The 27,519-nt window shown below is 44.3% G+C and overlaps 1 protein-coding gene across 5 annotated transcripts in view; it reads right to left on the bottom strand.

Annotated features, from left to right (window-relative positions):
• Positions 1-265: 265 nt before the first annotated feature.
• Positions 266-27,519, bottom strand: part of Ubr3 (Ubr3 ubiquitin ligase) — an 82,358-nt gene continuing 55,104 nt past the window's right edge. For all 5 annotated transcript variants that reach the window (XM_084594061.1, XM_084594065.1, XM_084594062.1 and 2 more), the window contains 15 exons: positions 26,433-26,585; positions 25,621-25,763; positions 23,390-23,500; positions 18,551-18,751; positions 17,625-17,752; positions 16,889-16,974; positions 15,513-15,621; positions 13,065-13,162; positions 11,194-11,318; positions 9,583-9,681; positions 8,287-8,409; positions 6,376-6,552; positions 5,230-5,439; positions 4,061-4,200; positions 266-781 (listed from right to left, as the gene is read on the bottom strand). In XM_084594061.1, the coding sequence (XP_084450187.1) occupies positions 664-781; positions 4,061-4,200; positions 5,230-5,439; positions 6,376-6,552; positions 8,287-8,409; positions 9,583-9,681; positions 11,194-11,318; positions 13,065-13,162; positions 15,513-15,621; positions 16,889-16,974; positions 17,625-17,752; positions 18,551-18,751; positions 23,390-23,500; positions 25,621-25,763; positions 26,433-26,585 (2,021 nt within the window). In that variant the 3' untranslated portion in view covers positions 266-663. The remainder of the gene's footprint in view (positions 782-4,060; positions 4,201-5,229; positions 5,440-6,375; positions 6,553-8,286; positions 8,410-9,582; positions 9,682-11,193; positions 11,319-13,064; positions 13,163-15,512; positions 15,622-16,888; positions 16,975-17,624; positions 17,753-18,550; positions 18,752-23,389; positions 23,501-25,620; positions 25,764-26,432; positions 26,586-27,519) is intronic.

Below are 27,519 nucleotides of genomic sequence, written 5' to 3'. Positions count from 1 at the left end.
AGGATTCCCAGATAGTGACAGAATCACCTTAGCTTCCATCAATACAAGCCATTGCTTTGTAGCAAACAGCAATCCAGAAGCAAGTGTATCAAATTTTGGTTGAATAAGCACCCTGTTATGTCCCTCGTGTAGTGGCATACCACAATGCAAAAATATATTTTCTTGTTTTCTGTTTTGACAAACTAAACTAAGGTCACCAATATTCTATAGTTGAATGCTGTTAGTGCCAGCATTCTTTACTCTATAATGACATGACAAATTCTACAATAAAAGACACGAGCCATTTGAACTCTCTTCTTTTTAATGCAAACAAGCAGCAATTTTTGCTTTGCAATTTCCTACTATATTATTATTATCGCATCTTGCGGCCTGGCTGCAGTGCTACCTCACAGCTGCATCTCGCAAAAAAAAAAAAGTAAGAAAGAAGAAAATCCTATGCGCCATTCTCTGCAGTAGCAGCAGAACTTCGCCTGTACATATGTATAGTGCAGCGAGAGAGAGAGAAGAAAAGGCAGACAGAAGTGTTGACAACTGCAACTGCAGTGCCAGGCATTTGTGAAACAAGCCTAAGGGAACAACAGCACAGGGTGCAGCCAGCAGCATCTTGCAAGTGTGGCTGGCATGATAGGGGCAGAGGGAAAAGGAGGGCTGCGTTGCTGCAGATCAGAGGTTGTCCTTGTGCCAAACCCAGCGTCTCGAGGTGTGGTCGAACGCATGCGTTGTCCACTGCTGCTGAAGCAGCTGGTATCGCTCCACACTCAGGTAGAGGGGCTTGCCTCGCCTGGATGTGCAAGCAGCACAAGCAAGGTATCAAAATAGCCTACACCAAAATATTAGCAGGCTCATCCCTGCAGTAAAGCAACACAACAGTCTTTTTAGGACATGAAGACGTTTTCATCGGAACTTATTAAGGAGGGATGAGAGGCTAAAATAATTTTCATCAAAAAAACGTGTTATTAAATGTTGATGTTTTGGATTATGCATGTATAAAGAAACTTCTCACCAAGTTTGGCTGTTATCTACGCAGTGAAAAAAATTAAAATTGATTTTCTTTTGCGAGGTGGGGTGCATTCTACACTGAACCTGCCTATGAACGCTGATTTCAAGAGGCAGCTGCATAGCAGGCAAGGAGCTGTACTCTGAGTGTATCCCCAAGTTAGAAAGCTTGTTTTTTGTGCTCTCTAGCCAAAAAATACCTGCTATCGAGAGTGCAGCAGACAGCTAAAAGGAAAAACAGAAAGAAAAGGCAGCTTTTTGGCTGTGGCAGTAAGCTGAATTGGCTGGTAAACTGAAATAGAAGCTTCTTTTCCCCCCCCCCCCCCCACTAGAATTGAGCATGTAATCCTCGAAAACTGTTCTCACACCACAGGCAGCCTGGTTAACCAAAGTGCTCAACAAGCTGGAGATAGAACAGGGAGCATAGATGAGGATGTCCACTAAGTAACCAATCAAGCAAGGAATCTCACGAGCACAGAAGAGGCTGCTGCGCAGCAGTAAAGCTGAGAAGAAAAAAACAGGCAATTCAAAATTGCCACAGAGCAGTGTCATGTTGAAAAGGAGAGTGCAATGTATGCACCAGGCCACTCTGATATATTAATTTAGAGCCTAAACTTGAAAACCTAAACTTGAATAAGCGTGTTCCGATATCTTTGAACTCGTTTTTCTCAGTTTCAAACTTTTTGCAACAGTCCACCCTCCTCCCACATGCACCCTCCACATTTTCTCTGAGTGTTCTTGTTGGATATTTACTCCCACCTGTTGATAGAAAAAAATATGTCCCCCCCCCCCCCCCCTTTCAGCCATTAGGAAGACGACCATTTCCAAACTCTTCCACCAAAGCCTGTTTTCAGGGTGGGTTCTGAACTAAAATTTTCTTGGGAACAAGGTAAGGTACTTTAGGATTTATAATTATTTCATAAGAAAAAAAAATCATCAAATATGTGATATGCAATGACAACAGAAAAAATGAAGTTTGTTTTTGAAGTGCTCAGATTTTTACAAGAATGTCATAAAGAACCCTCAATTTGCCTTATCCTGCACAAAGGTCTACCTCGAAGTTATCTGTGCCCGAACGTTTAGTCCACCTTCATGATTTTTAAATGATAGTTTTTCAAACCTGACACACTTAATTTACTCATTATGACAGCTACAACTTTTTTTCTATTCGTGCTAAGAAGCTTAGAATATATTCTAATGAGACGAAGATAAGCCAACTATGAAAATTTTATCAAAATTGGTCTAACGGCTCAAAAGTTGACCCTTTAGGCCCGCATCCCCCCTTAAGGAATCTCTCTACTCATAAACACCTATCAATGATGATCAAAAATGTGAACTTGTTCATTAAACTGCAATTTGCAGAGGTTTTGTGTATTTCGGACAGCACACGCGAACTTCCAGCATATTCCTGGCCAACCTCCATGTCAGCCTACTGGGTTCGAAAATGCTCATTGATAGGCCCAAAAACGTAAACTGACAGGATCATCAACATACCTGGTACTGCTAGAACACCAGAAATTTTGTGGGAAAAACAGCGTTGTGCAATTAAGGCTTGAGGAGGACTACTTCGTCTACTGCTTACTGTTTCAGTCACGTCTCTGACACAGTCCTAGGTTTAGATCTCCCTCAAATACGCTAATGCAAGCTATGCAGCGTCCGAATAAATGGGCATCTAACCCACATGAGCTTTGCCTGAGACAACACTGCCAATTATCCGAATTACAGAGTTAATGAGGATTGAATTAACGAGGTTTTACAGAGTTCTAGAGCTCTTGAACAAAGCTCCCTGCTGTATAGGCACTGCTATACAATTACTGCCCATGTAAGAAGCCTTTTTCGTGCTTTTGGACGATGCTCAAAACGTTCCAACATGTGCAAACATCAATCAAAAAATAGTACAGAATTAGATGTTATCCAGGCTGCACTCATGCTTCCATTAACTCTGGTGGTGTCTTGCACACTCTCTCCCTCTCTCACTTGCGCATTCACGCACACACGCACAGATCTCCAATACGTGGCACAGCAGTTTCCAATTAAGTTTGAAAGCTGTCACAAATGAGTAAAGTACAACACTTCCACCCACAACGATGTTTTTGGTATACAGTAGAATCTCGGTGACACGAATCTCACGGGCTCATGAAAAACTTTATATCCTCGAAACGAAAGAAAATAAGTACGCAGAAGCATGGGAAAGGCAGTTGTGCAGATCTATTTACGTCCGAGGATGTTTATCACTGTCGCTTAGTCACAGCTCGCCACTCGCGGCGCATACAGCGCGACAGCCGATCGCGACTTGGTGACGTGCGGGCCTCATGCCTCCGCATACAGCACGAGAACAGATGGTGACATGCCTGCCGCATGTTGCTGCAGACTGCTCGCGATGCATACAGCGTGACTAGTGGTCGTGAAGTCTACGACGTGCTGCAGTCTGTGTGCAACCGCCACGTGCGCCCCCGACTACTACTCATGGCCGCGTGCCGCTGAAAACTTTGCACGGTGTGGAAAACGATCGTGATGTCGACGATGTGCAGTTTGCCCGCCCCTGCATACTTCTCGTGACGCATTGAGCACAACAGAAGATGGTGACACGCGGGCCGTGCGGCGCCGCAAACTGCTCGCGGATCGCGATCGCGAAGCCAGCGATGTGCAGTCCGTGCGCGCCCACCGCGTACGCCGCTGCCAGCTGCTGCAGTTGAGACAGCTGCGGTTTGTGGGCCATTTGCCGTTAAAAGCTTTTCGTAGTGTGAGTGAGGTGCAGACCACGCGTCATCGCAAACTGATCGTGATGCGTACATACAGCGCGGCTGGTGATAACGAAGTCAATGATGTTCGGCAGTGCGTAGTGCTCAAGGTTGTAGTCGCAATTCGTGCGTTCGTATCATCCGTAGTGGCGCAGGAGTGTGTTCGGACCATCTGAAATTTTGCAAATTGTACACAATGCACTCTGGCCGGATAGTTTTGCGAATTCCTATCCCGAAATTCGTATCAACCGGATTCGTATCACCGAGATTTTACTTCAACTCCACTGTGACCACCTTTTTAGAGGAAACACTTAGGCACTCACTTGAGGTCTCTGTCCTCTTCTCCAAAACTGTCAAGGTAGACAGAGCCCCAAAGACAAGCTCGCTTGCCCCTTATCACAATCACCGTCGATGAGTTTACTGCCAGGTAGATGGCTGTGCCCGCACCACAGTTGATGGAGTGCTGAACAGGAAGGTAAGAGCATGATGCAGGCCACACAGGCTATCTTCTTTCGGGGCAATACAAAAATGGCTTCTTTCTCTTTCAGACATAAAAAGTGAGTCCTGCTGACCAGTCCATAAAACTGTAGACAATTGTGCCAGTGGTGTGGTCCTACAGTATTCACATAATTTACACAGCACAAGACCTCACCTCCTTTTTCCCTCGCACAATATCAGATTGGAACACTAATTTACAGATGGCTATGCATTGCGATTAATATTGTATAATTTCTTATTACTTTTTGTTGTTCTTTGCTCTTTTTTGTACTCAACTATGCCCCTCTGCTTGGACCCAAGGGTCTGCAGTATGTAATAAATAAAATAAATAAATAAACAAAATATGTGGCTCCGTATTGTGTGCAGGTTAGGTTTTTTTTTTTTATAGTATGTTATGGAAGCTTGGCTATGCACTATTAAAACTATTTACGATTTTTCACGTGCTCATTATAAAATGAAAGGTTCAGCTGTATGCGACATGCCGTGTTTCCATTCTGCACATCAGCAGTTCTATGATGCCGCACACAAAACCTTCATTGCTGCAATTTTTACAGCTCAGACAAAAACATCAAAAATTTTATGGTGAAGCTAATTTGCTTCAACATCGAACCATGCCTCGAAAACACACAGAAGCATGTATGTACAGTCATGAGCAAAACTGCTATAACACACAGCCGGTGACAAAGCTCGGGAAAACTGCATCGAAACGCCATCTAGTGACAGCGATGAGGACAGCGACATATGCAATTTGATAAAATGGGGCACTACCCTAATTGTCGTGGCCCCAGATAGCTGTTGCTAGATGGCGTTCCGATGCAGATTTCCCGAGCTCCACCACCGGCTGCGTGTCATTACTCAACTTTTGCTGACGACTGTAGATACACACAAGTGACTGAAACGGACGAGCGCACACATAAGTTGTCAAACGAAACATGGCGCAGTCTGTACTGCCCTCACTGGCAAATGCAGGAAAAGAAGCACGGGACAAACTCACATGCACAGCCTCAAAGTGTGCTTGCTGGCGGCAGCAGCTCTCGCGCAGGCAGACCAGCGTGCCACAGATGAGGCACACTGAAGGGTCCTTGGGCACACTGTGGCAACCACTGCATGCCCGGCTGTGGTAGTACTGGAACAGCTCATCGTACCGCCCAGGCAGGGAGAGGAGCCTCGGCTGGGCCCAGTTCCATCGTACTGACACTAGGCTCTGCATGGGAGAGGACGAAGCGCACGTCCCTTTTGCACACACATTGGAAGAAGAATCGGAGCTTAAATATTGTCACAGGGTAGAAAGAACATTCCACAGTTCCTGCTCCCACAACATGTCGACATTTGCGCTCTCAAGCCTAGTGCACTCCCGCTCAGTGATACTGCACCACATGTGTTATGAAGACAAAAAAAAAAATGAAAGAGGAAAAAAAAACCGAACAACTCAGCAACAAGCTCTTCTCATGTCATATGAATGTCCACAGCCTTAGCCTTCATTTAATATCATTTAAGTGCTTTCAGTGGTTTATCAACTCTCCTCTTACGTACCGGACAGCTACACGGTGTCTAGTATAGTTTTCAAGGCCGCAGGTGAATGAAGTTTCCAATGTGATCAAACAGATCCAAGCACAGGATAGAAAGAAAGCTTTCTGAGCATCTGCTTTTAGCTGGGAAAAATTGCAGTCTCGAACAGTCGGTTGGGTGCGCATGGTAATTGATAACCTTCTCATAAAGAAATTAAATAAATAAATGCAGATGCTAAAAGAAAGGGAGAAAAAGCTAGGCAATGAGCTTGAAAGCCCTGAAGCAACACATGGGCACTGAGGGAAGCTGTAGTAGAGGGCCCCGGGTTAATTTAGATCAGCTGGCATTTTCCAACATGTGCCAACAGCACAGCGTGAAGCCTCAGAATGGCTTTTGTAAAATAAAGTTGAAAAGAGAAATTACCTGCGACTCAGTTGGTAACACATCTTGAAAAAGCAAAGCCCATTAACAACATACAGCGAGGGGAAAAGCTGGAAAGACGAGGCACACAGCTAAAAGCCCTTGTTCATAGCACTTGCTTCATCCGTCCTTCCTCCGATCTCCTACAGTTTCCACACTGCTTCCTATTAAGGCCAACCAAAGCATAACAAGCGAAGCTTTTCCACCTTACCCTTGCAGCGACTGGAGCCAGGCAGACAAAAAGGTTGAACTCGTGGCACCAGTTTTGGAGAAGAAGGCGGGGCTTCTCAGTGACCCACGAGACGCACGGTGCAGCTGACTGCCGAAGCTGGCCTTCGCGGCCAAGTCCCAGGAACTGACTGAGAGTGCTGATCTCATCTGCAGAGTCCTGTCATAAACAGTGGTGTAACAATGAAAAAAGAAAAAGAAACAAGGCATTGTCATGCAAGTCAGCACTACCCCAAAGAAAAAGGGGGAAAAAAAAAGCCGTCACACAGGATCTTCAAATTAGAACACCCTCAAGTCACACGTTGTAGGATGAATATTTATCGATAGAAGCAAGCCTGTGTACAGCCTCTGACCTTAACTTAGTGCTGAAGAGTTAATAAGCAAAGCTGTGCGAAAAGCAATAGTATCTTGGAAGCGAAGTGAATTTTAATGTTACTATTAAAAATTAGTGATAACTGAATTGAGTATTTCTCAAATACTGCCGTTAAATTACAGATAAGTCTTCTGAGAAACCATAGATAGCCGCAAAAAAAAGCAGATTTGCAAACTTATCAGACATGTGCACAAAGCACAGCTATGAAAAGAAATATAGATACTGCAAAAAAAAAATTCACCCAGCACCAGCATAATTTACACCTGTAAGACCTACTTAAACAAGAAAGCAGGAATTATGTAGTAATATTTTTGTTACAATTATTTGATTCAATTGATAACAGTGAAAAAAAAAAAAGTTCAATATAACAGTTAAACTTATTGCCCACATGGAAAAAAATGCTTATTGAATGCTGGCGTGAAGCACTCCAAGATTGATAGCTCCTTACTGGACGGGTGAAGTCAGCAGTCAATAAACAGCAAGACAAGGCACTGGCAAAACCAACAAGGTGGCTCGCAGAACAGACAAGAAAGCAGAAGCACTAGTGGGACCATTCTTTCCGTGCTCCCTTTTGGCAAATCATTGACAAAGGAATGCCACTCGAAATGCAGTGTTCACTACGACATGTAGCCTACTCAGCCCTCATATAGTATAGATTTTGCTGGACTGCATGCCCCGTGGGTTTTGACTGCCCAAATGCTGTCATGAACCATGAAGTCGCGAAAATTAAACAGCACATGGGCTTGGTTTGAGCCCTTTCTGAATGTTAGGAGATTTGAAGAAGGAAATCTACAAACTGGACTTTCATTATATGAGTTCGCAAATAGGTCGAATAGTAGAACTACAGTGCGAATCAAACTGAATAGCAAATCTTAATAAAAAAATCACTCATCCCTAGTAAATAGGTTTTAGCCTTTATAGAACATGCTATGTGGCCCCTCTCAGCAACTAGTGCACGAAAAGAATGCCATGGGTCAGAGAAGAGAGAAAAAAAAAACGATTCTTTGGCTTCTCGTAACTCCATCCTCTCATGTTGCGCATTCTTCAGTCCTCCTCATAATCTACTCCTCCCACCACCCAACAGGTTCTTCCCTTGCCAGCCCCATTCTGGCTGGCAGTGCATTCTTACACCCTCACCACACAGCCACGCCACTAAGCCACCTGCTGCCTTCCAACTAAATGTGGAGGAGAGGTTTACGTTTTTTCATGTTGCCACTTGCAAGCCATGGCAGGAGGCGTTTCGCTCTGCTAGTACTTGCCATTGCTGGCAGGTGGCTGGTGATACTCACTGCTACACCACTGGCAACAACGCGGAAGTCAAAAATGAGCACCTAAGAGCTCTAAAACAAATGCGGTAGAAGCCAGGCCTTTGCCACTGCCGAGACACCCTGCGACACCGGGTGCTGCACCATTAAAAAAGATGCATGCCTAGAAATGACAGACCAAGCTTCTGTAAATAACCCAACATAATTAACATTCAGGCCCGCCTGTTCTTCCCACTCCCCTACGGTGACCACCCACCGTGACTGTAGGCAGCTTCTCTTGGAAGAGGTGCGACTGCAGCAGGGAAGCCAGGCGCAGAAAGGGGCCACACATGGCCGCCACTCGCTGCTCCAGCTGGGGGCCCGTCCACTCTTGGCTCCTCTGCACCCAGAGCGAGAGAACCCCACCATCAACGCACATCTCTGCAGGGAATGGAATTATCACTAACATTTTCAAGCACACACCCTTAGCCAATGGTTCTTTAGGAACATGCACAGGAACTCTGGGTCTATGGAAAGAAACCTTCACTGTGCAGCTTGTAACACTGCTCTTGAAGACCCTTCTCTCTCTCCCCGTAATTTCTGCACTTGCTCTGAAGCACTGTGCAGCCTCTCCTACCAGCCTCATATCAGATGCAATCGATTTGGTCCATTTTCTTTAGTCATCAATGTTGTTTTCAGGCAACGTCAACATTTTTCACTTACATTTGATCCCAGATGCCTTGAGCTTAAAAGTGCGTGAAAAATAATAGTTTGAAGTACTGATAATTTGACACGTAAAAAATGCCATAAGTCAGGTCAATCAAAACCACCACATGCCTCTGACAGCTTCATGAGATTGTGAAAAGTGGCAATTTGCTGATAGGTGCCTCCAGGACATGAACACAGAACTGAATTATGAAAACCACCTTGCTTTACTTATTAAAAAAAAAAAAAAAATTATCTGTGAGCTAGGCTTTCCTTCTGCTCTATGCTATGAAGTGAGTGAACTGCTGTGGAATCTTGATACAAACCCAGTTGATATGAATACCCAGATGCCAGAAATTTGCAAATCTTCCCAGCCAGAGAGCATTGTGTGCAATGTGCAGAATTTTAAACGTTCTGAACACTCTCCTGCACCAGGAAAGATATGAACGCGAGAGCTGCAACCACAGCATCGATCACTATGCAGTGCCGTTGATTTCACGATCACTAGTCATGCTGCACGCACAGAAAGCAGTCTGTGTAGGCGTGCACAGACCCCAGACCATTGACTCTACGATCACTAGTAGTTGTTCTGTGTACACCGAGAGCAGTTTGCAGCAGCACCTTTCACAAGACTGTACAGCGCATACTTACTCCAAAAAAAGGGAGCGTTCTGAAAGCTGCAATATTTTTTATTTACTCCTGCAATACACATTCTTTATTTACTCCTCACGTAACTCTTTGTGATGCCTAGGGTTACTAACCGGTTTCGACATCTCCACCTCTCTGCCTTTAAGGTATTGTTATGCCCAAAGTTACCTCCGACCCGACAACATCCCTCTGGAGAATGCGCTTGCAAAGATAAGCCTACCGCATGGGCGTCCATGTCCTCATCATCCATGTAGAGCACACCCTGCTCCAGGAACTCCACCAGAACACCGAGCACACAGTCCGCAGACTCTAGGGAGTTCTGCAACAAGAAATAGGCATGGCACAGAGATGATGTTACATGATTCTGCCTACGTCTGACAGAGTGAACTTCATGCATCTACTCGACACAGACCACATTCACATGGATATTATGCAGGTCTGCCCCTAACACTGTGTTGCTGAAGGTTGGACAAGAATACATGATCTCGAAACTTAGCAACAAAAAAAGTTTTTGCTTAATTTGCCGACCAATTTTTCGGACTCAGCAGGGCCTGGGAAATGGTGTCAATAATTGAGCAGTCCGAAAAATCCATGAAATTAAAAAGAAAAACGAAACATACTTTTCTGCGAAAAACTGGCTTTAAAATTCACAAAATTAACCACTCTGACCGTTCAGTTTGTATGTCGATATTGAAAGTTATAGCATAGCGTGATCTGCTGCCATAATCTGCTTTTGTGCGCTGCCCGTGCGCACATGCCGGCATGATCCGATACAATACGTAACCAGCACACATGCGCTAACTGGTCCCAACACTGCAGGTGTGCATTCCACTGGGCAGCATGTAACGCCCTCAAGGTGACCTGTACATTAACAGTGGCGCACCCCGCAAGTGAGGCATACTATTCTCTCTAATTCGACTATCTCAGTCTGACTTATGTTTTTGTCATGTCAGCACTGCTTTGTCCGAGATAGCACGACACAGCAGCAAGTCATGCGGAAACAAATTCATGCACAGCGTGAAGCAAAGACAGTGCTTCAGTTCGCACTGTTTGCATGCCACCTCGATGACAACAAAGAGCATATTGTTATCGCTGCTACTTTCAATGGCAACTATAATATAAATACAGTATATAATAAGAATAGCCAAGCTAGTTCGTCCGAATGACTCCATTTAAATTCAAGATGATGCCTTCACGGTCGTGAAGAACCGGTTGGCTCCTACAGCGATACCTGCTCGCGTCGATAGCATACTGAAAAACGGTCTTCATGGTATTGCTGATGCCTATATTGGTCCGAAAAATTGAACTTTTTGGACTCGAAGGTGTCGAAAATATTGGTCATGAACATGTATGCCTTCCTATATAAGTGTGTGATGATTCCCAAACGAAGTCCGAAATTTCGTGTGAATCTGAATTAAAATTCACAAATTTTAGCGCACGCAAGTGGCCAAAATTTTAACGTGAGTGTGGTGGATCACTCAATATCTATCACTATTTCAAGTTTTCTTAGCCTTGGTGACCACCCCTTTCAGTTGGCCTTCAAGGCTGCCTTCTAACTGCGACATGACAATATTCTTCACAACTTAACCACTAAGTCCGTTCACAGTAGCTCAGTGGTTAGGGCACTAGACTGCTGAACCAAAGGATTAGACCGCAAGGTTTCATCACCTTCACAAGAAAATAAATGCAAAGTGACTTATTTTTTTTTCTTCAGCGTCAAGACTATGATCGCCACGATTTCAGCAAACTTTGGTTTGGTATTGCTGAATTTGCTCCCCAAAGCTGACAGAACACCTTTAGTACTTGTTGCTAGTAAAAATGAGGAACACACCGGTGAGCCAAGGCTTCTCTGCTTAAACTGGGAGCGTGCCATGTGCCCCATGTTGTAGCTGATCTGCATCAGGGCCTGGACGTAGGCAAGTGCGTACAGCGCCCGGACCACGAACGAGTAGTATGCTGAAAAAGAATTCATGTCATCATTTCTCCTCAACCCCACTGAATGAAGAACTAATTTGAAAAGTCCCAAAATTCTTGATGCGCTCTACAGTACAAGGTGAACACAAAAGTAGAAAAACTGGAAGGGGTGCTTTGGATACCTAAAGTGCGGTGAGACGAAAGCCTTTATAGCACGGTGGAAACGCCTGAGAGAGTTGGACTGTGAAAAAGGCTGACCGCCGAAGAATTGACGCGTTTGAATTGTGGTGCTGGCGAAGACTGCCAGAAGATCAAATCAGTCGATATTGTCGACCATAAACCCTGACTGCTCATTGGAGGGTCAAATTCTAAAGTTAAAACTCAGCTACTTTGGTCATCTGATGAGAAGAGAGGAGTTGCTGGAGAAAGATTTGATGTTGGGAAAGGTTGAGGGTCGCCGGAGAAGGGGTAGGCAGCGAACGCGATGGTTAGATGGCATCCTCGAGGCACTGCAGATGAAGTTATGTTATGTTAGGAAGATAGTGAGAGACCGGAAAGCATGGCGTGACATGGTCCATAGGGTCACGAAGAGTCGGACACGACTGAACGACTGAACTGAACTGGAAGCGTCTGAAGTAGATTTGGTGCACACAACCTTTCTAGGTCTTTTCAAGTGGTTCACAGGAAAGGTAAGGGCACTATCTGTCACACTTTTCCAATGGACACCTAACCTGCGCCATAAGGGATGGGAGAGGCTGGCCTGGCTAAGTGTGGGTCATTGACAGCTATAGTGCGACAGGTTTCGCTGACAAACGGACAAAGATGAGTCATTAAAAGCTTTCACCTTAAAACTGCAACTCAAGCAGATGCAAAGTTGATGCAAAGTATAATGCAATGTTTGAATTAATTTAACATATCCATAGAAAATGAAGGGGGTAGTTAGGCATTGAGAAAAAAATGCTTAATAAAATTTGTAACTCAAGCTTGTACAAGTCAGGGCGTCCACAGAAAATGCAAAGTGGTAGTTTAGACATTTAGAAAAAAGTAATTAAAATTCACAACTAAATCTCATACAAGTTGGGGCATCAGTCCAGTCAAAGAAATGGTGACCACAGACAAATTTATGGAAGAACTACACGTGCCTATAGTAGTCTATTCTGCATAGTTACGTTACTCAACTTCTTATAACAGACCCGAAATGCAAGTTATCTTGTGTGCCAGAAATGTTTTACAGGCAACACTAAAGAAACATGCACAAAAGAATTGAGCCCGAGAAAGCCTTCCAAATGTTAACCATCCACATGGAAACTCACGAGACCGGCGCTTGCTCAACATGTCTTGCTGGTGTGAGCTCCCTGCCACTGCTGATAAGCCTGGGTCATGCTCCTTTTATAAAACCATATTCCTCTCAAGTAAAACCTATGAAAGGCTTGTTTATACATAAATTTTAGGGTTGTATGGTAACAGAGTCAGATCAAACCATGCTATTGCAGCCTCAACATTGTCGATTGTCCATTTATATTTTTCACTGCATTCACATACTAAACGTGGCAATGAAAAATCTCATCCCTTGGTCTGCCAACAAGCATACTCTCACTGTGCATTTCAAGACTGACAACAGTTCCCACGAGCAAAGCCTTGCCAAAATCATTCACCGAAGAACCAGGTCTCTTTCTCTTCTATATTTTGTATGTTCTGTGTGCGGGATCAGCGTAGATACGGAGCAAATTCTGCTCGCAGAAATTCAGAATGTGTAGCGCATCAAAGGCATGAGGATGGCGCAGCTACCTTTCTCCAGGTCCAGAGGCAGGGACAGCACCAGCTCTAGGAGCATTGCTGCAGGTTCACACACCAGCAGTGGTACCTTCCTTTCATATGGAAGAAGGCTGCAACACAAGCGCAAAACAATGCTCAGCGCACTTAAAAATTGTTTACTAGAACTTAAATGAAAAAGCATGACTCAATGTGACCAGACTTACCACCGACACCTGTTATGAATCATTAACTTTTTTTTGCGCTTCCAAAAACATGATGCCCTTGTCTAAAACTGCACATACGTCTGTTGGGAAACCTCTCATTCTGAGGCAGAAATCCTAAAGCATAAATATCATTAAAGGAAAGCTTTTTTTTCTTTTCATTTCTTAGGCCTGTGAGAGTGGTAAAATAAGTTTGGCATGAGTAGATTTTTAAAAATTGACTACAAAGGGGATAGCTAATGAAAACAACAACACCACCTGTTTCGTGCATAGTTTTACACACACCAAAAATAAAAACCAACACAGCACATTTAAAGTGTAAATGGAGCAAGCCTTTCTTTTTTAGGATTATACTATAACCAATTTTTCAATACAAAGTCAAGAACTTGGTTTCCGAACAGGAAGGTTGCAAGATGACGTCCCTGATAACAGAGAGTAGCAATAAATACAGAGCAGACAGTTGGTGTTTTGACAGGACCGCATTTCTAAAATAAAGCAGCCAAAGAGAGCACATAGAATGCAATGGGGCTCTCCTGTAGAATGTTTAATGTTTAAAAACAAAACAAAACAAAAAAAAAACTTCTCAAGATCACAAAAGTAGCTAGGCACAGGACATAAGGGCTCAAAAAGAAAAATCCAGATCATATGCCTGCTTTTTATGTGAAGACGTGCAGGTTAGCAGGTTAGTTCTGAAGTGATAACCTCCAAATCGCACTAGAGTGTGCCCTCTCAGAGCAAGGAAGGTTCGTCTGAAAGCCAGGGGTCTCAAATTTCTTCTCAGCGGAGGCACTGATGTCCGGCAATGAGTTTCACTGAAACTACTAAAAGATTCTGCCGCCACGCGCAGCAGTATGAATGAGGAGCCATCTTAGACAGCTTCAGCAGCACTAGAGTAGTAATTTCAAATGACAGAGAGAGAGAGCAAATAAACAAGAGCATTACAGAACATTACAGGTAATAATCTGCTCAGGCAAGGGCCAACAACACTACTCTACGACGGGAAAGAAAAAACACATCCACCTGAAGCTTTAGTGGCAATAATCACAGTCAGTGGGCAAAAACTTTCAGGCATCTCACAGATTCACTCCTCTTCCAAAGGAACTTTATGTTACAGAGATTTAATGGCCGTCTTCCTCTCGGTGGTTGTACGGAAGCTTTAATTCTCTCTATAACAGCGACAAAAATGCTGGCCGCTGCACGTTGTCACAGTAAAAATTTACTGGGGGACGCTTCAGCAGCTCGCTGACTCGATAAAATGCTTTCTTGTTAAATGAGTGTGCTTACATTAGAGGCTTAAGGAGGTGCATACCAAAGAGTATACTAAATAAATATATAAATGTAAAATTAACGAGCAACTAATTGGCCAGGAAAGCACCATACAATATCAGTTCAGAGCGTTGTCCCACTTACTGCACCAAGCAGATGCTGCCGATTGATGACGCCATAGTATATCCTCGGGCCCAAAATTCAATTATTCGGCGCCCCCTCAGAAGCAGGCAGCAGGCTCCGCTGCATTGCTAAAGTGACTGGCAGTGGTACGGCAAGAGTTCGTGCCAAGGTTTAGGCTTTTATCTCACACATTTGTCGCAAGTGCCCCAGAAGACAGAACAGCACGCTGGGTTGAAGTCAAGGCAGCCAGCACGCATTACACCTCTTGCACTCATCAACAGCAGCTCGGAATCGGTGGTACGGAGGTTGTAGGCTTGCAGCAACCATCATGCTCTCATGTCGGCTGTCACGCCACACAGCTTTAATGTGGGGAAGCGACCTTCACTAGCGCTTAACCCGCAAACCACTCTGTGATGTCTGTGCTGCGTGGAGAGGCCAATCGAACTGGGGCTCCGCTTTTTATCGGCATCTGGAATCGTCACAAATGCCTTCAAAACAGTGCTGAAGCTCTGAAAATGGTCTCCCTGGTTCTTCAATAGGCATCGCCCAAGTTGCTCTCTCTCTGCTGAGTATGCACTGCTCTTGCCAGAATTTTTCATGAATTACAGCATTAATAATTTCGGACATACTCAATTAGTATTTCATGATATTTTACTTGTTCACTAAGACAAGTTTTTACTGTATCACACCACACGAGTAACAAAAAAACTCCGAGCCACAGGCAAATTAAGGTCATCAGCTTGCCCATGTTTGGTCACCTCTGTAATGCCCAAGACATATTGACAGCCCTGGCATCTATACAAATGTGGCTCAGTCTTCACTTGGAGGGAGCAGAGGGAAGTAACTGGAGAGCAAGGCATGGACAACCTACTTAGCGAGGCTTTCGCCGAACGCTGCACCTGTGAGCTGCAACCAGAAGAGATCCTTCCGGTTCTGCATCAATCGATCCGCCTGCATGGTCAGCACCCGGAACAGCGGCACTGCATGCATGTGTGGAAAAAGAGTGAGACAGCATCACATATTAAAGATGAGCCCACATCCGATCTCTTCTCCAAACAATCTTAATCAACATTCTTGAGAAAAGTTAATGAAGCACTTGGGACTCATGCTTTATAGCGATGGCATGCACCCGATGCCCAGGTACAATCAGGACCTTAAGCTGAGCCAAGCAAATGTACCCAACATGTCCCTTTGTGACATGCTAATGAAAATTTGCATTACCAGTCACTTTTGATGAAAACAGGCCTGATAACTATATGACTGCAAATAACTTGCTCAAGGTGAACTGCGCTCTGACAAGGCCGTGACGTTTGGTGCAGACTGTTAAAATTGCAAAAGCCTGGCTTTCTCACAAATCAATCAGAACTGCAGTCGGAGCTCACTATAACGAACATGGATATAGCGAATTATCGAATAAAATGAACTAAAATCAGGGTTTGGCTGGTCTACAGTTTATTTCTATGAGAGTTCTTGCTGTATAACAAAACAAAAATTTCAAAACTTGACGCTAGATCGGTTATAACGAAGCAGTTCTTTTCCCTTAAAACGGCAAAAAATTGGTAAAGGAGCTGAAAAAAAACATCCAGAAACGAAATTTTTTAGTCAATCGAATAAGCCAAGTGTGTTTAAATTGCCCGTGCATTCCTGTGTCGAGTCATTTAGCGGCGGCAACAAAAACTAACACCAACACCTTATGGCCTCAGAGATCACACCTCTGCACAAGGTGATCTCGGAGGTCATGAATGGCCATGGCCGGACTCGATCGTCGCCACTGCCATCGCTGCTCGAGTCCGACCATGCAACGGCTGACAGGCATGTGACTGGCATGTCATCACCATTGCCTCGTCATGGCATGAGCTCCTGCCGTGCCTCTGCCACTGCGACCGATCCATGCGGACGCGCTACGCTCCCAGATTCCGTTGGCTCCATCGCGCAAACTATGAGCAGAGGCAACATCCCTTCTTAGTATTCATTTTTGCTTTCCAACACGAAACGAAAAGTGAGATTTCATGTTCATACTAAGCTTCTAATTAAAAAAAATTGTATGTTATCGCACCTATGTGTTGTCCATATTAGTGCGCATTTTGCTTCGTTTTATTAGTAAACTTACAGGAATTTGGATGCACACTTTTATAACGAATATCAGATATAACGAACAAATTTTCATGCCCCATAATACTTCGTTATAACGAGGTTTGACTGCACTTCCAAACGCATACAGAAAGCTGCACACCAGGCGAAACTCACAGAAACATGACTGCTTCTTGACAACCTGCGGCTGGGGTAGACAGAGGTTTCCTTTCCTCAGCACTATCTCTGCTTCCAGATTTGTCCTGCGCCAACATTGGACAAGGCATCGACTGAGAGACGATCAATACGAATACATCTACAACCCACACTACATGCACAAATAGAGTACGGACAAGACAGAGTAGAATCTTTAGAATCGTTAGCATGATTCAAGCATATGCAAGCATGAAAACTGCATTCCCCGGCATGGCACAAAGGTGTGTCATAGGTGCATCGAGCAGCTCAGATTCAAGTCATGCATTGCACGAACATTTGCGATGAAGAAGGCGACTGACTCTCATTGTGCTTCTCTTATAGTGATGGCTCTGATAGCTATGATAGCTAGGCCTTCAATCAAGCCTATTTATTTAACAATACTGTCAACCCTTGTGTGAGGGTCCTTACAAAGATGGGACATGCAAATATGTTTTAAATTTTTATCCTGTGGTGCATTTTCTTATCACTACGATCAAGCCTTCCAAAGAAAAAAAAAAAAAAAGAAATCTTTGCCAATGCATGTGCCAGCGCTGCTGCCATTACAGTGATAAATACTAGTTCCCTAATATTCCCTAACATGGATATAGTATCCGCTTTAGAAATGTGTCTCTTTTCCCTCACAAAGTATGTAAGCCTCTTCAGGCATACCTCATAGTTAATAAGCAACATGGTGTTAAGTGAAGCATGCTTGCCTTACCTGGCAATAGAGCAGACGAATAGCACCATGTTGTGCGAATAGGACATGTGCGATATGGTACGGTACTGGCTTAATGTGGCATTCATCAGGTCATCCATGAAGGTTCCAACCTCTCTCACTGACGGCTCCTGCACCATTGTTCATGCATCCAAAGCCACAGAGATAAACTGTGAGAAAATGGGCACTTCAACACGAACCCAGCATTTCACACTTCGGAATTCTGCTCGTTACTCAAGGAAGTTCCAACATGAAACCACCACACACAAAGCCTCGTGATTAAGCCACCTCAATGTAGATATGGCCATGTATCAGACACTATGCCGAACAGACACGGCAGTATATATAGACTGACTTATTCGTGGCAGCACCAACTTGCATTTGAATTAATGAGGTTTTCTGTAGACGGATTGCTATGGTGTTTGAGTGCATCCAGCAATACAGTTCAAATCGTCCAGAAATTTTAATTAGTCAACTTGCACAACACAAACTGAAAACTCATGTGCTTATGAAGCATATTTAGGAAGAGTTTGATAGAATCAGTAATTCCTAATATCGAGGTAGACATTAGTACCGATGGCAAAATCTTTCAGCAAGAAAGTGGCAGAAGACATGCTACCAAATTTCGCTGCCTTGTAAAATTAATTTTGCTGCATAATACAGTTCGCATAAAAAAGAAAGACCTATCTGCAATGTGCCTACGCTAAATGTACCTGAAATGAGCATTTCGTTTTGAGGAGTTTAATGCACCAAAGTAACTGAGGCAATGAGGAACGCCACACAGAGTCTAAATAGTTTCGACCACTGAGGTTCTTAACCGTGCATCGACATCACAGAAGAATGCACGGGCCCCTTTCAATCTGCAATTGTGCAATGTAGACAATGTTGTGTACAAGAATGCTTTAGAGGCCAAACGTTCCTCCACTGACCTCGGAGCTGTGCTTGTGCGCCAACATAGCGGTCAGGTCCTCCACGAGCTGAACATCAGGCGTTGCACCCCGACGCACCAGGGCACCCTTGCCCTCATCCGGGTGTAGTGGCAGCACAGAGTTGCCCAGCTGTCGGCATAGCGGGCACCAGTATTCGCCCCGCTCTACTGCCACCGTCTGCAGCCGCTGGCTTTGTTGGCTCTGCACAGAACAGAGGGGAAAAAAAAAGGAAGCAACGTGCTTTATCTTGCTTCTCCAAGGCCTGAAAACTACATCCCCATTGCATGTGCTGAAGACGGAAACGACCAAGCACAGTGGTACACAAACTCCAAGATGCCAGTTCAGAGCCCTTCCAAAGTACTTTTCTTTTTAAGGCAAAACTTTTATAGACTTATCAGCAAGGAAACCTGCAGTTCGCTGTCCAGAAAAGTGCTCCCAAAAACCTCAAATTGGTCAAGCAGGACTGAGACGTCATCACCCAAGAGACCAGTCGGCAACTAATACCAAATTCGAAAGCGCCTCTTAGCCCATGTGACGACACGCGTGGAATGAAGGTGATTAAAACAATAAGATGCAAAATAAAGACTGCTGCATGTCCTAAATGACTTAAATTTACAAAGTAATTGACTCTTAAGAGAAAAATTTTGAGATTTCAAACCCACAACCAATGAATTGTGTGCCAAACATTATATTAAACATATTACTATCAATTAGGGCGTTCAACACATCATTGGAAACAAGCGAGAATACGAGAGTTACTAATAAACAGCCTACAACTGGCAATTTCATTCATGGAAACCACCTGGATGACTTCTTTTTTTTTTTTTTTTTTCTTGAGAAATGAACCCCCATGCAGTCTGCCAGGAATTGGCCACTAGTGCAGGGAGTGCAATGCATGCAGCTTGATCGAAAAAACCCTATGCCCTCCAAATAATTGAGCTCTATTTTAGATCAAAACTCTCAACCCCCAATTCTGTATGGTCATTTTTGTAAAAAGAAAAAAATATCCCTTTTATGGTTCGAAATAAGATATTCTTATTTGCAACATGAACCTTTTTTGACAATCTAATACCCTGGTCACAAGGGCAAGTTTAGCGATACTTTTACGAAATGCACTTCCATTGGAAGAATGACACGACACTTTTAGTGCGTGCTGTCACACGGCAAAAACAAATGTCATTCTGAAATGATGGCAGTGCCAATATGGATGTTGCAGCACTCCGTGGAAATGAATTTGTTTTCGCGTAAATACCTTAAAAAGTAATTTTATCACAAGCACAGTCACCCTAAGCTAATATTCAATGTTTGTTTATGCATCTGAATACAGTAAAATCTCGATGATATAAATCCAGCTGATACGAATTTTGGAATGATACAAATTGGCGAACTTCCCCGGCCAGAGTGCATTGTGTACAATGGGCAAAATTTCGGGTGTTCTGAACGCTGTCCTGCGCCACTAAGGATGACACGAACTAGCGAACTGCGATTGCAACTTTGAGCACTACACACTACCCACATATCATTGACTCTGTGATTGCCAGCCACGCTGTATACATGCATCACAAGCAGCTTGCGGTGACGCGTGACCCGCAACTCGCAGACGTTGTGATTGTCTGTCGGCTCACGCCGTAAAAAGTTTTCAGCCCGTGGCCCACGAACCGCAGACGTCGCAACAGCAGCAGTTGGTGACAGCATACGCGGCCGGCACGCACATCGTTGGCTCTGTGGTCCTGATCAATGAACAGGTTGCGGCGCCGCGCAGTCTGCATGTTGCCCTCTCCTGTCGTGCTGTACGTGCCGCTAGAAGTATATGTGGAGGTGAGCGGCTGTACGTCGCCAGCATCGCGATCGTTTCTCACGGCGTAAAAAAGTTAGCAGCGGCACACGCGGCGGACGCGCACGGGTCGCTCATCGTAGACTTCGTGACCCCTAGGCATGCTGGACACATCGCGAGCAGTCTGTGGCACCACGCGGCCAGCACGTCGCCATTTCTTGTCGTGCTGTACGAGCCGCGAGAAGTCCATGAAGACAAGCAGCTCGCACGTCGCCAATGTTGCGATCGCCTGTCACTCTGTGTGCGCTGCAAGTGACGAGCTGTGACCACGCGATCGTAACAAAACCTTCTTGGCTATAAAGAGACCTGCGCAACTGCCTTTCCCATGCTCCTGCATACTTATTTTCTTTCGCTTTGAAGATTTTGAAGATACAAATTTTTTCGTGACCCCGTGAGATCCACATCACCGAGGTTCTACTGCACTAGATGCTTCTGACTACAAAAAGCATTGTGATGTCACATGGGCGTGCTTGACCTCACTTTTTGCTAACGTGGTGAATGCTGTACACATACAAAACCGACCAAGTTTATGTATATATAGTTACACTTCTAACCGTGATTATCGTGAACCTAGCTTTGTGATTTTGGTTTGTATCGCTAACCAAGAAAATAGCAGCGTCTACAGATGGTCAGTGATGTTCAAGTGTGAAAAGTGCATGAGTTGGTCTGATTCAAAGCAGAATAACAGCCTCAGGGGCGAGTTGGTGCATGATGAAATGAACTGCAGCGCAACAAGGACACTAACAAGAAAGGGACCCCACATGCTGCCATTCATTTCACGATTCAAAGCAGCATGCATTTTTCACACGAAATCACATTTTAAGAGCAACACATAATAATAGGCAGCGCTTCAGTGCCTGTCCGACGGCGCTTCTATGCAGCCTCAACTGTCCAGTAGCATAGCAACCACATACATTCAGCATCATCACGTCTTCACAACGTTTGCTTGGTGCGTCATTGAACACAATGTTGAAAACCGATCCCTGCCGTATCACAAAAGTAGGCAAGAAGTTTGCAACGTTGACAGCAACGGGTGCCACTAGCTTACCACAGTGATGCTGCCCTTGAGCGCCCACGGCCAGTAGCGACTGGCCATGCACTACTCCGTGGTCATCGTTAGGCCTAGTTTGCTTCGCATCGAAGTATCAGCGGGCGGTGCTTTCATTATTGGCTTTACTCATGCCATTGCCTTATTGTCAACTTCACTGTCTGATAAGAGAAAGGTGCGATTCAATTCAACAATGACTTAGCAGCGGATTAGCGTATGCGTACAAGACGACCAGGTGAGCCGCATCACACCGGCAGCTCTTCCTCCTACTAGAAACTCGGTACGGGTCAGCAATTGCCAAGGATTCATTCTTGATATTGCTTTATCCCAAGGCATATTATGTATGACAAAAATTCTAGCAAGCTTTTTTTAATGCCAGTGAGTGCAGCAATGTGCCGTAAAGGCTCTGGCTTGGCGCGGACGGCTTGCAGGAAGCAAAGCGGTGCTGCCCGAGGCTGGTGCTTGCGAAACTGTTGCCATGTCTTTGGAATTTAGGTCTAGACACTTGATGCCGCTTGAGACTGAGCCTTAGATATGTGATGCGCAAGCCATCAAAGAGTAGCAGCAAATGAATGCCTTCGCCTTAGTGTGAGCACTGAAAGTGACAGTGGCTGTTCAAATGTGCACACTGTCTTTAGTTGGTGACAGCTTAAATCTGGTGCCTATTGAAACACTCATTAAATTAGGATAAAAATTTCAAAATACTAATTCTCAAAAATGTATAAACAATATGTGCATGCCCTGCTGTCAAGACTACAGACTCGCCCGCCGGACGAAGTGCAGTGAGTTCGCCAAACTCACTAAGGAGCGAGTACGTTCTGGTGCGAATGTCACTTAATATCGTTGTGCGACACTATGCAAGTTACACCAAAGAAGAATATCACTAGTTGAAAGTGACACTGAATCCGCTCATGTGACAGGAGTATAAGACTTGGTTTGGTTTGGTTCCATGTTTAAGTTCGCACCCCAAAGCAACTTCGGCTATTTCCGGGCACATTTCGTACTGTAGACCGTACAGTGAAGGATCTCAACTGTGCTACCTAGTGGAAAATAGCATATTTGTGATAGCAGGCAAGACCATTCTTGTAACAGAAGCTTGAATCCTACTTTTGTCTCTACTTTTTAACTTGTTTTCTTTTAAATAACTGGTCGTCCATATCTTAAGGTGTTTTGCTTCTTAGGTTGCATAATAATCAGTAGTTCATAGTATCTGTCACATTTGTTCTGTGGACACTTGAACTGTGCCATAAGGGAAGGGAGGAAGGTGGGAGTGAAAGTGAAAATAAAGAGGAGACGTAGTGGAGAGCTATAGAGTAATTTCGACCACATGGAGATCTTCAAAGTTCACCGACATCGCACAGCACATGGACGCCTCTCCTTTTCGCCTGCATCGAAATGCAGCCACCGGTGGTCGGGTTTTCAGGTTGCATCTGAAGATATTTTTAAGCAAAAAATTGTTTTTTTAAGCTTACCAAAAAAAAAAATCATTTTATTTCATTTCTTTACCTTTCATTCTAGCAATTGCCACCTAGCAATTAATCTACAATTTCCTATCGGGTGTTCCTTACCTTTTAGGCAGCATTCTCGGGTGGTTTAAAACTAAACTTGCCATTTCAAACACTTTTAGTTAACCTAGACATTTGGTGCACTGTACTATTTCACTTCGAAAACATGCTCCACCACAACACGTCCAGCACGGCAGTGATCATGCCCAGGTTCCCCAGCTCAATGGTCGGGTGCCTTAACCACTGAGAAACTGTGGCAGGGCACCTAAGATGTACGATTCTCGCAATGTCAGCACTACCCCCTCTCTCCCTAAGTAGGTGACACAAGACCAGCATACCTCATAAATACTAGCAGGTCCTATAACCCCCATTAAAAGTCTTTTCCGAGATACCTGAGCCAGAAATTGAGGCAAATGACACAGCCCCGTCCAGGTGGGGATGGCCCAACTCACCCTCTGAGAGAGCATGTATGACTTGTGGCAGTCCAGGTGGAGGTAGTGGCCACAGGTCTGCACGTGCACCCCGCCCTCCCAGCCAGTATTCATCGCCTGCGACAGGGGAGACTGGAAAGCACGAAGAGCCCCATCACGCATATGCATTTAGCGTACTCGTGAGGGTCTTAACAAGTGGGTAAGACAAAACCAAGTACACTGCCAACAAAGCTTTTTGTCAGCATCCGTCAGAGCTAAACCAACGGGGGGCATACTTCAAATGAAAATCCACCATGCATGTTCGACACACTTTTTTACCACTCAGCAAAAATAACGCCAACCTGGAAACAACTGTAGAGTTCACTAGCACTGAGTACCAGATATTGCATTTCCGAAGTCTTTCATATGTCGAACAGCAGCACTATGAAGCATCTTCAGAAGTTCTGTCACTGCACTGGCTTAGATGCTCGGCAACCACACACAAAATGATGTATCTTTAGAATGCTTAGTTCACAGTAATTTTAATTTAACCGCGTTAAAGACCCCACTCGCTTCACACCCTTAAAGGTGGAGCTTAAAGTGTCCACTAAACTTTTTCCTGTCATAATTAGGTGAAAGAAAGATACTTCTGAGTGAACAAGCAGTTTCAAATAGCATCCACACTTTTACAAACTAGTACCAACATTTCTTAATGTGTGACAAATGATGACAAAAAGAGAGAAAAGACAAACAGAACACTTTGTCTGTGTCTTGCCTCTTTTTCGTGTCGCTTTCTGTCAAAAGAGCGCACAGTGCAAAAATGAATGAAAACAACTTAGTCCGATCTGTTTGCATCAGGCGTCCTACTGAAAGGCAACCAAGGTTTTAAAAAGGAGGGAACGTCCTACCCCGTTGAAACCAACTGAGGGCTGATCAGTGTCATGTGACCTAGTCTGAAGTACCTTTTTTTCTTCTCAAAAGTTATCATAAAGTGCAAATGCAGATGTAGTAGTGTGTGCATCGCATCACATAATTATTTATTGCATTAGTATGCAGTAGTTTCTGTACTCAATATACTGGATACACTGCCTGATATTGCGCACAGACCTGACCCACTGCCACCTTGGTAAAACCTCCCTGCTGTATGTGACCTCACATTAACATACTTTCGCCAAGTACAACACCGCATGAAAACATTACACAAGTGTCCTTGGCGCTAATGAGAAAATCAGTTTTCACACATCATTTTATGCAGATGGTTTCCAAACACTTCATGTTGCAGTGCTGTGATAGAAGACAAATGGGAAAAAAATAGTAAGGTTGCCTCAGTGTGCCTCAGTATTTACCGCCAAATGCTACACTGGTATATATCCCTAGCAGTCAAAAATAGTCACCAACAACAGTGAAAACAATATCATTTATACAGACTCCCTCAGCGTACTCACATCACTATATCCCAAAAATGCAACGGAACCTTTAGTAGGGGACACAACCCGATACACAGTAATGGCAAAAACACTTAACATTACATTCTGCTGGGTGCCAAGTCACATTAGAATCAGCGGTAAAAGTGGGCTTACATATGCGCCACAGCTGTCTGTAATGCTCAAATACAGAAAGCAAAAATTTCACATGGCGACGCCCGACTACTGTGCCGGAGTTCCCGGGTTCGAACCCGACCGCGGCGGCTGCGTTTCGATGGAGGCGAAACGAAGTGGCGTCCGTGTGCTTTGCGATGTCAGCGCACGTTAAAGATCCCCAGGTGGTCGAAATTACTCCGTAGCCCTCCACTACGGCTCCTCTTTCTCTCTTTCCACTTTCATTCCCGCCTTCCTCCCGTCCCTTACGGCGCGGTTCGGGTGTCCACAGAGCAAGTGTGACAGTTACTGCGCCTTTCCCTTCCTGTGAACCAATTTAACTTTTAACTTACGGAACATGTGGCAATGAAGTAAATAACAAGTTACACCTAGTAAAGCCAGAATTATGGTCACATGAAACAGTTCTGTTGAATCACTTTTTTTTTTTTTTTTTTCGAATTACCAGCTGCAAAGTTGGGGGTGCGACCCTTACTCGAGTGCATGCAGTAACTGAGGCCCTAGGTACATTCCTCGGGTTGTCGTTAAACAGTGCTCTCAACAGTGCCAAGTAATCCGCCGTACTTCGAGCTGCGCGGCTTTAGTTTCACTATTATGCACAGAAAGCGCCAACATTTTTGAAGCCCATGTACTGCTTTCAGGAACTACTTGCGATAAAGAAGTACAACGCAAACTCACATCATCAAAGTGCAAGGTGAAAGTCTCAAGACGTTGCTTCATGTATGCCGAGCGACTGGCATCCCGGAGCAGCGGAAGGCGCTCTTCATCTGAACAAGGCAGCTTGCGGTCGGCCTCCTCCTCTTCCCGCATGTGCCCCAGCACTAGAAAAAGGCACACCACACCCAGAGCATGTTCAATACTATACCGCAGGGGGGGGGGGGGGGGGGGAGGCTCATTTTCTACCCTGTTTCCTTTGACAAAAAATGTTCAAGATGCATATAATGCAAATATGATTGATCCCTCCCTAATCAAGCCGATAACCCTTCAGTAATTATCCATAAATTCACCGAGGTCAGTATTATGAAACTCAACATGATGGAAGGTAAGTAATGTGTATCAGAAATGCGATGCTTCCATCGAGAGCCACCGCTGCACGCATGCAGGCCAGAAAGCAAGTCCATGCAGCATCAAGCAGTATGTCCATGCATCTAACAACAACGTTAGCTAAAAGTAAACATTGTTCATAATCTATTTAGTCCTGCTTGCCAACAGTTTTAATCTTATTTCATGCAAACAAATTTCGCGCATCAGCATAATTTTTCCCAGGTCCCAGAAAAGTTTGTTGCCACAGGAATCAACTGTAAAAGCTGCATTGTGACACAGTGTCGCCAGTAAAACACTCCAAGAGAAGATATTACTGTCTTATAGCCATAATAACCGTGCTGCCATGTTTAGCCTTGGATTAACAGGCTAGTTAGTACATGGCTCGTGATGAAAGCAAGTGCCAAAATCGGCTACAAAATCGCTGCAGCACCAGAGGCGGCACTCACCGCTGGTGGATTGCAGGAGCACCACCATGCCAACCGGCCGTGCTACCGTGGATGGAGATGTCTGGCTGCAGATGACGCACTCGTACTCCTTGGCCACGGACACCACTGGCTCAGGCTCTGCTGACGGTTCAGTGATGTCCTGCTTCTCTATTTCTGCAGGGATTGTGTGAAAAAGAATATACCGTGTATGTAGTATATTACATACATGCATTAGATCAAATGTGCAGCAACAAGTCTTCACTTGCAACGAGGAATCTTTTCAGAACTATGAGCCTTTTGAAATTGCATGCAAAACAATAAACCTCAGCTGTGAAAATTTACGTAGCCTGGAGCCTACAGGGAGGATTAATGAATGAAATGCAAGCCTGATTTAAGGTCTGGCTTTCTCTCGTAGTCCTTTTCAAACCTCGCAAACATGCACCAGCTTTAGCACCAGAAAATCAAGGTAGCGTACTTACAGCATTTGAGCAGTTATGAGGAGTTCACAAAAGACTAGATCATAAGCAAAAAAAATATACCAAAGACAGAGACCGGTTATTGCAGTGTTTTGAAACACCAGCTTTCCTAAACTCAATGATCAGCTCAAGCAGAAGCATTCCTACATGTTAGCTCTCCTTTTTTTTTTTTTATCACTGAGTGCTATCTACACTTAAAGCAGACCCAAAGGGGTGGTGAGCTAGGAAGCAATAGAGTTATTATGGTCGAAAACCTAGCACTTCATAATGCATGTCCTCCATAAAACTCCGCAATGATTCAAGCATCGTCATGCAAAAGCGTGCTTTGCCAGTAAGCAGCCGCCAAACCTATTGGTCACCAATGGCTGCTGTGAACATGCTATGATTACCACAACTACAGCGCAGTATTGACTTTCCCTTATGGCAAAGTTCAGGTGTCCACACAGAAGTGTGATATATACTGTGCATTTCCTTTCCTGTGAACCAATCAATATTGAAAAAGCTTTAGTAGCCAATGTAAAAAAATAGCGATAATTTGTGATTATAGTAATTATTATTATTATTGATAACAAAATAATCATTATGATGATTAATGATAGTGGTAAATAAAAATTATAAAATAAAAAGCAAAA

This window comes from Amblyomma maculatum, chromosome 2 (assembly GCF_055883805.1).
Source record: "Amblyomma maculatum isolate TAMU_Amacu chromosome 2, ASM5588380v1, whole genome shotgun sequence".
Taxonomy (NCBI): Eukaryota; Metazoa; Arthropoda; class Arachnida; order Ixodida; family Ixodidae; genus Amblyomma; species Amblyomma maculatum.
This window is presented reverse-complemented; position numbering and strand designations above follow the sequence as displayed.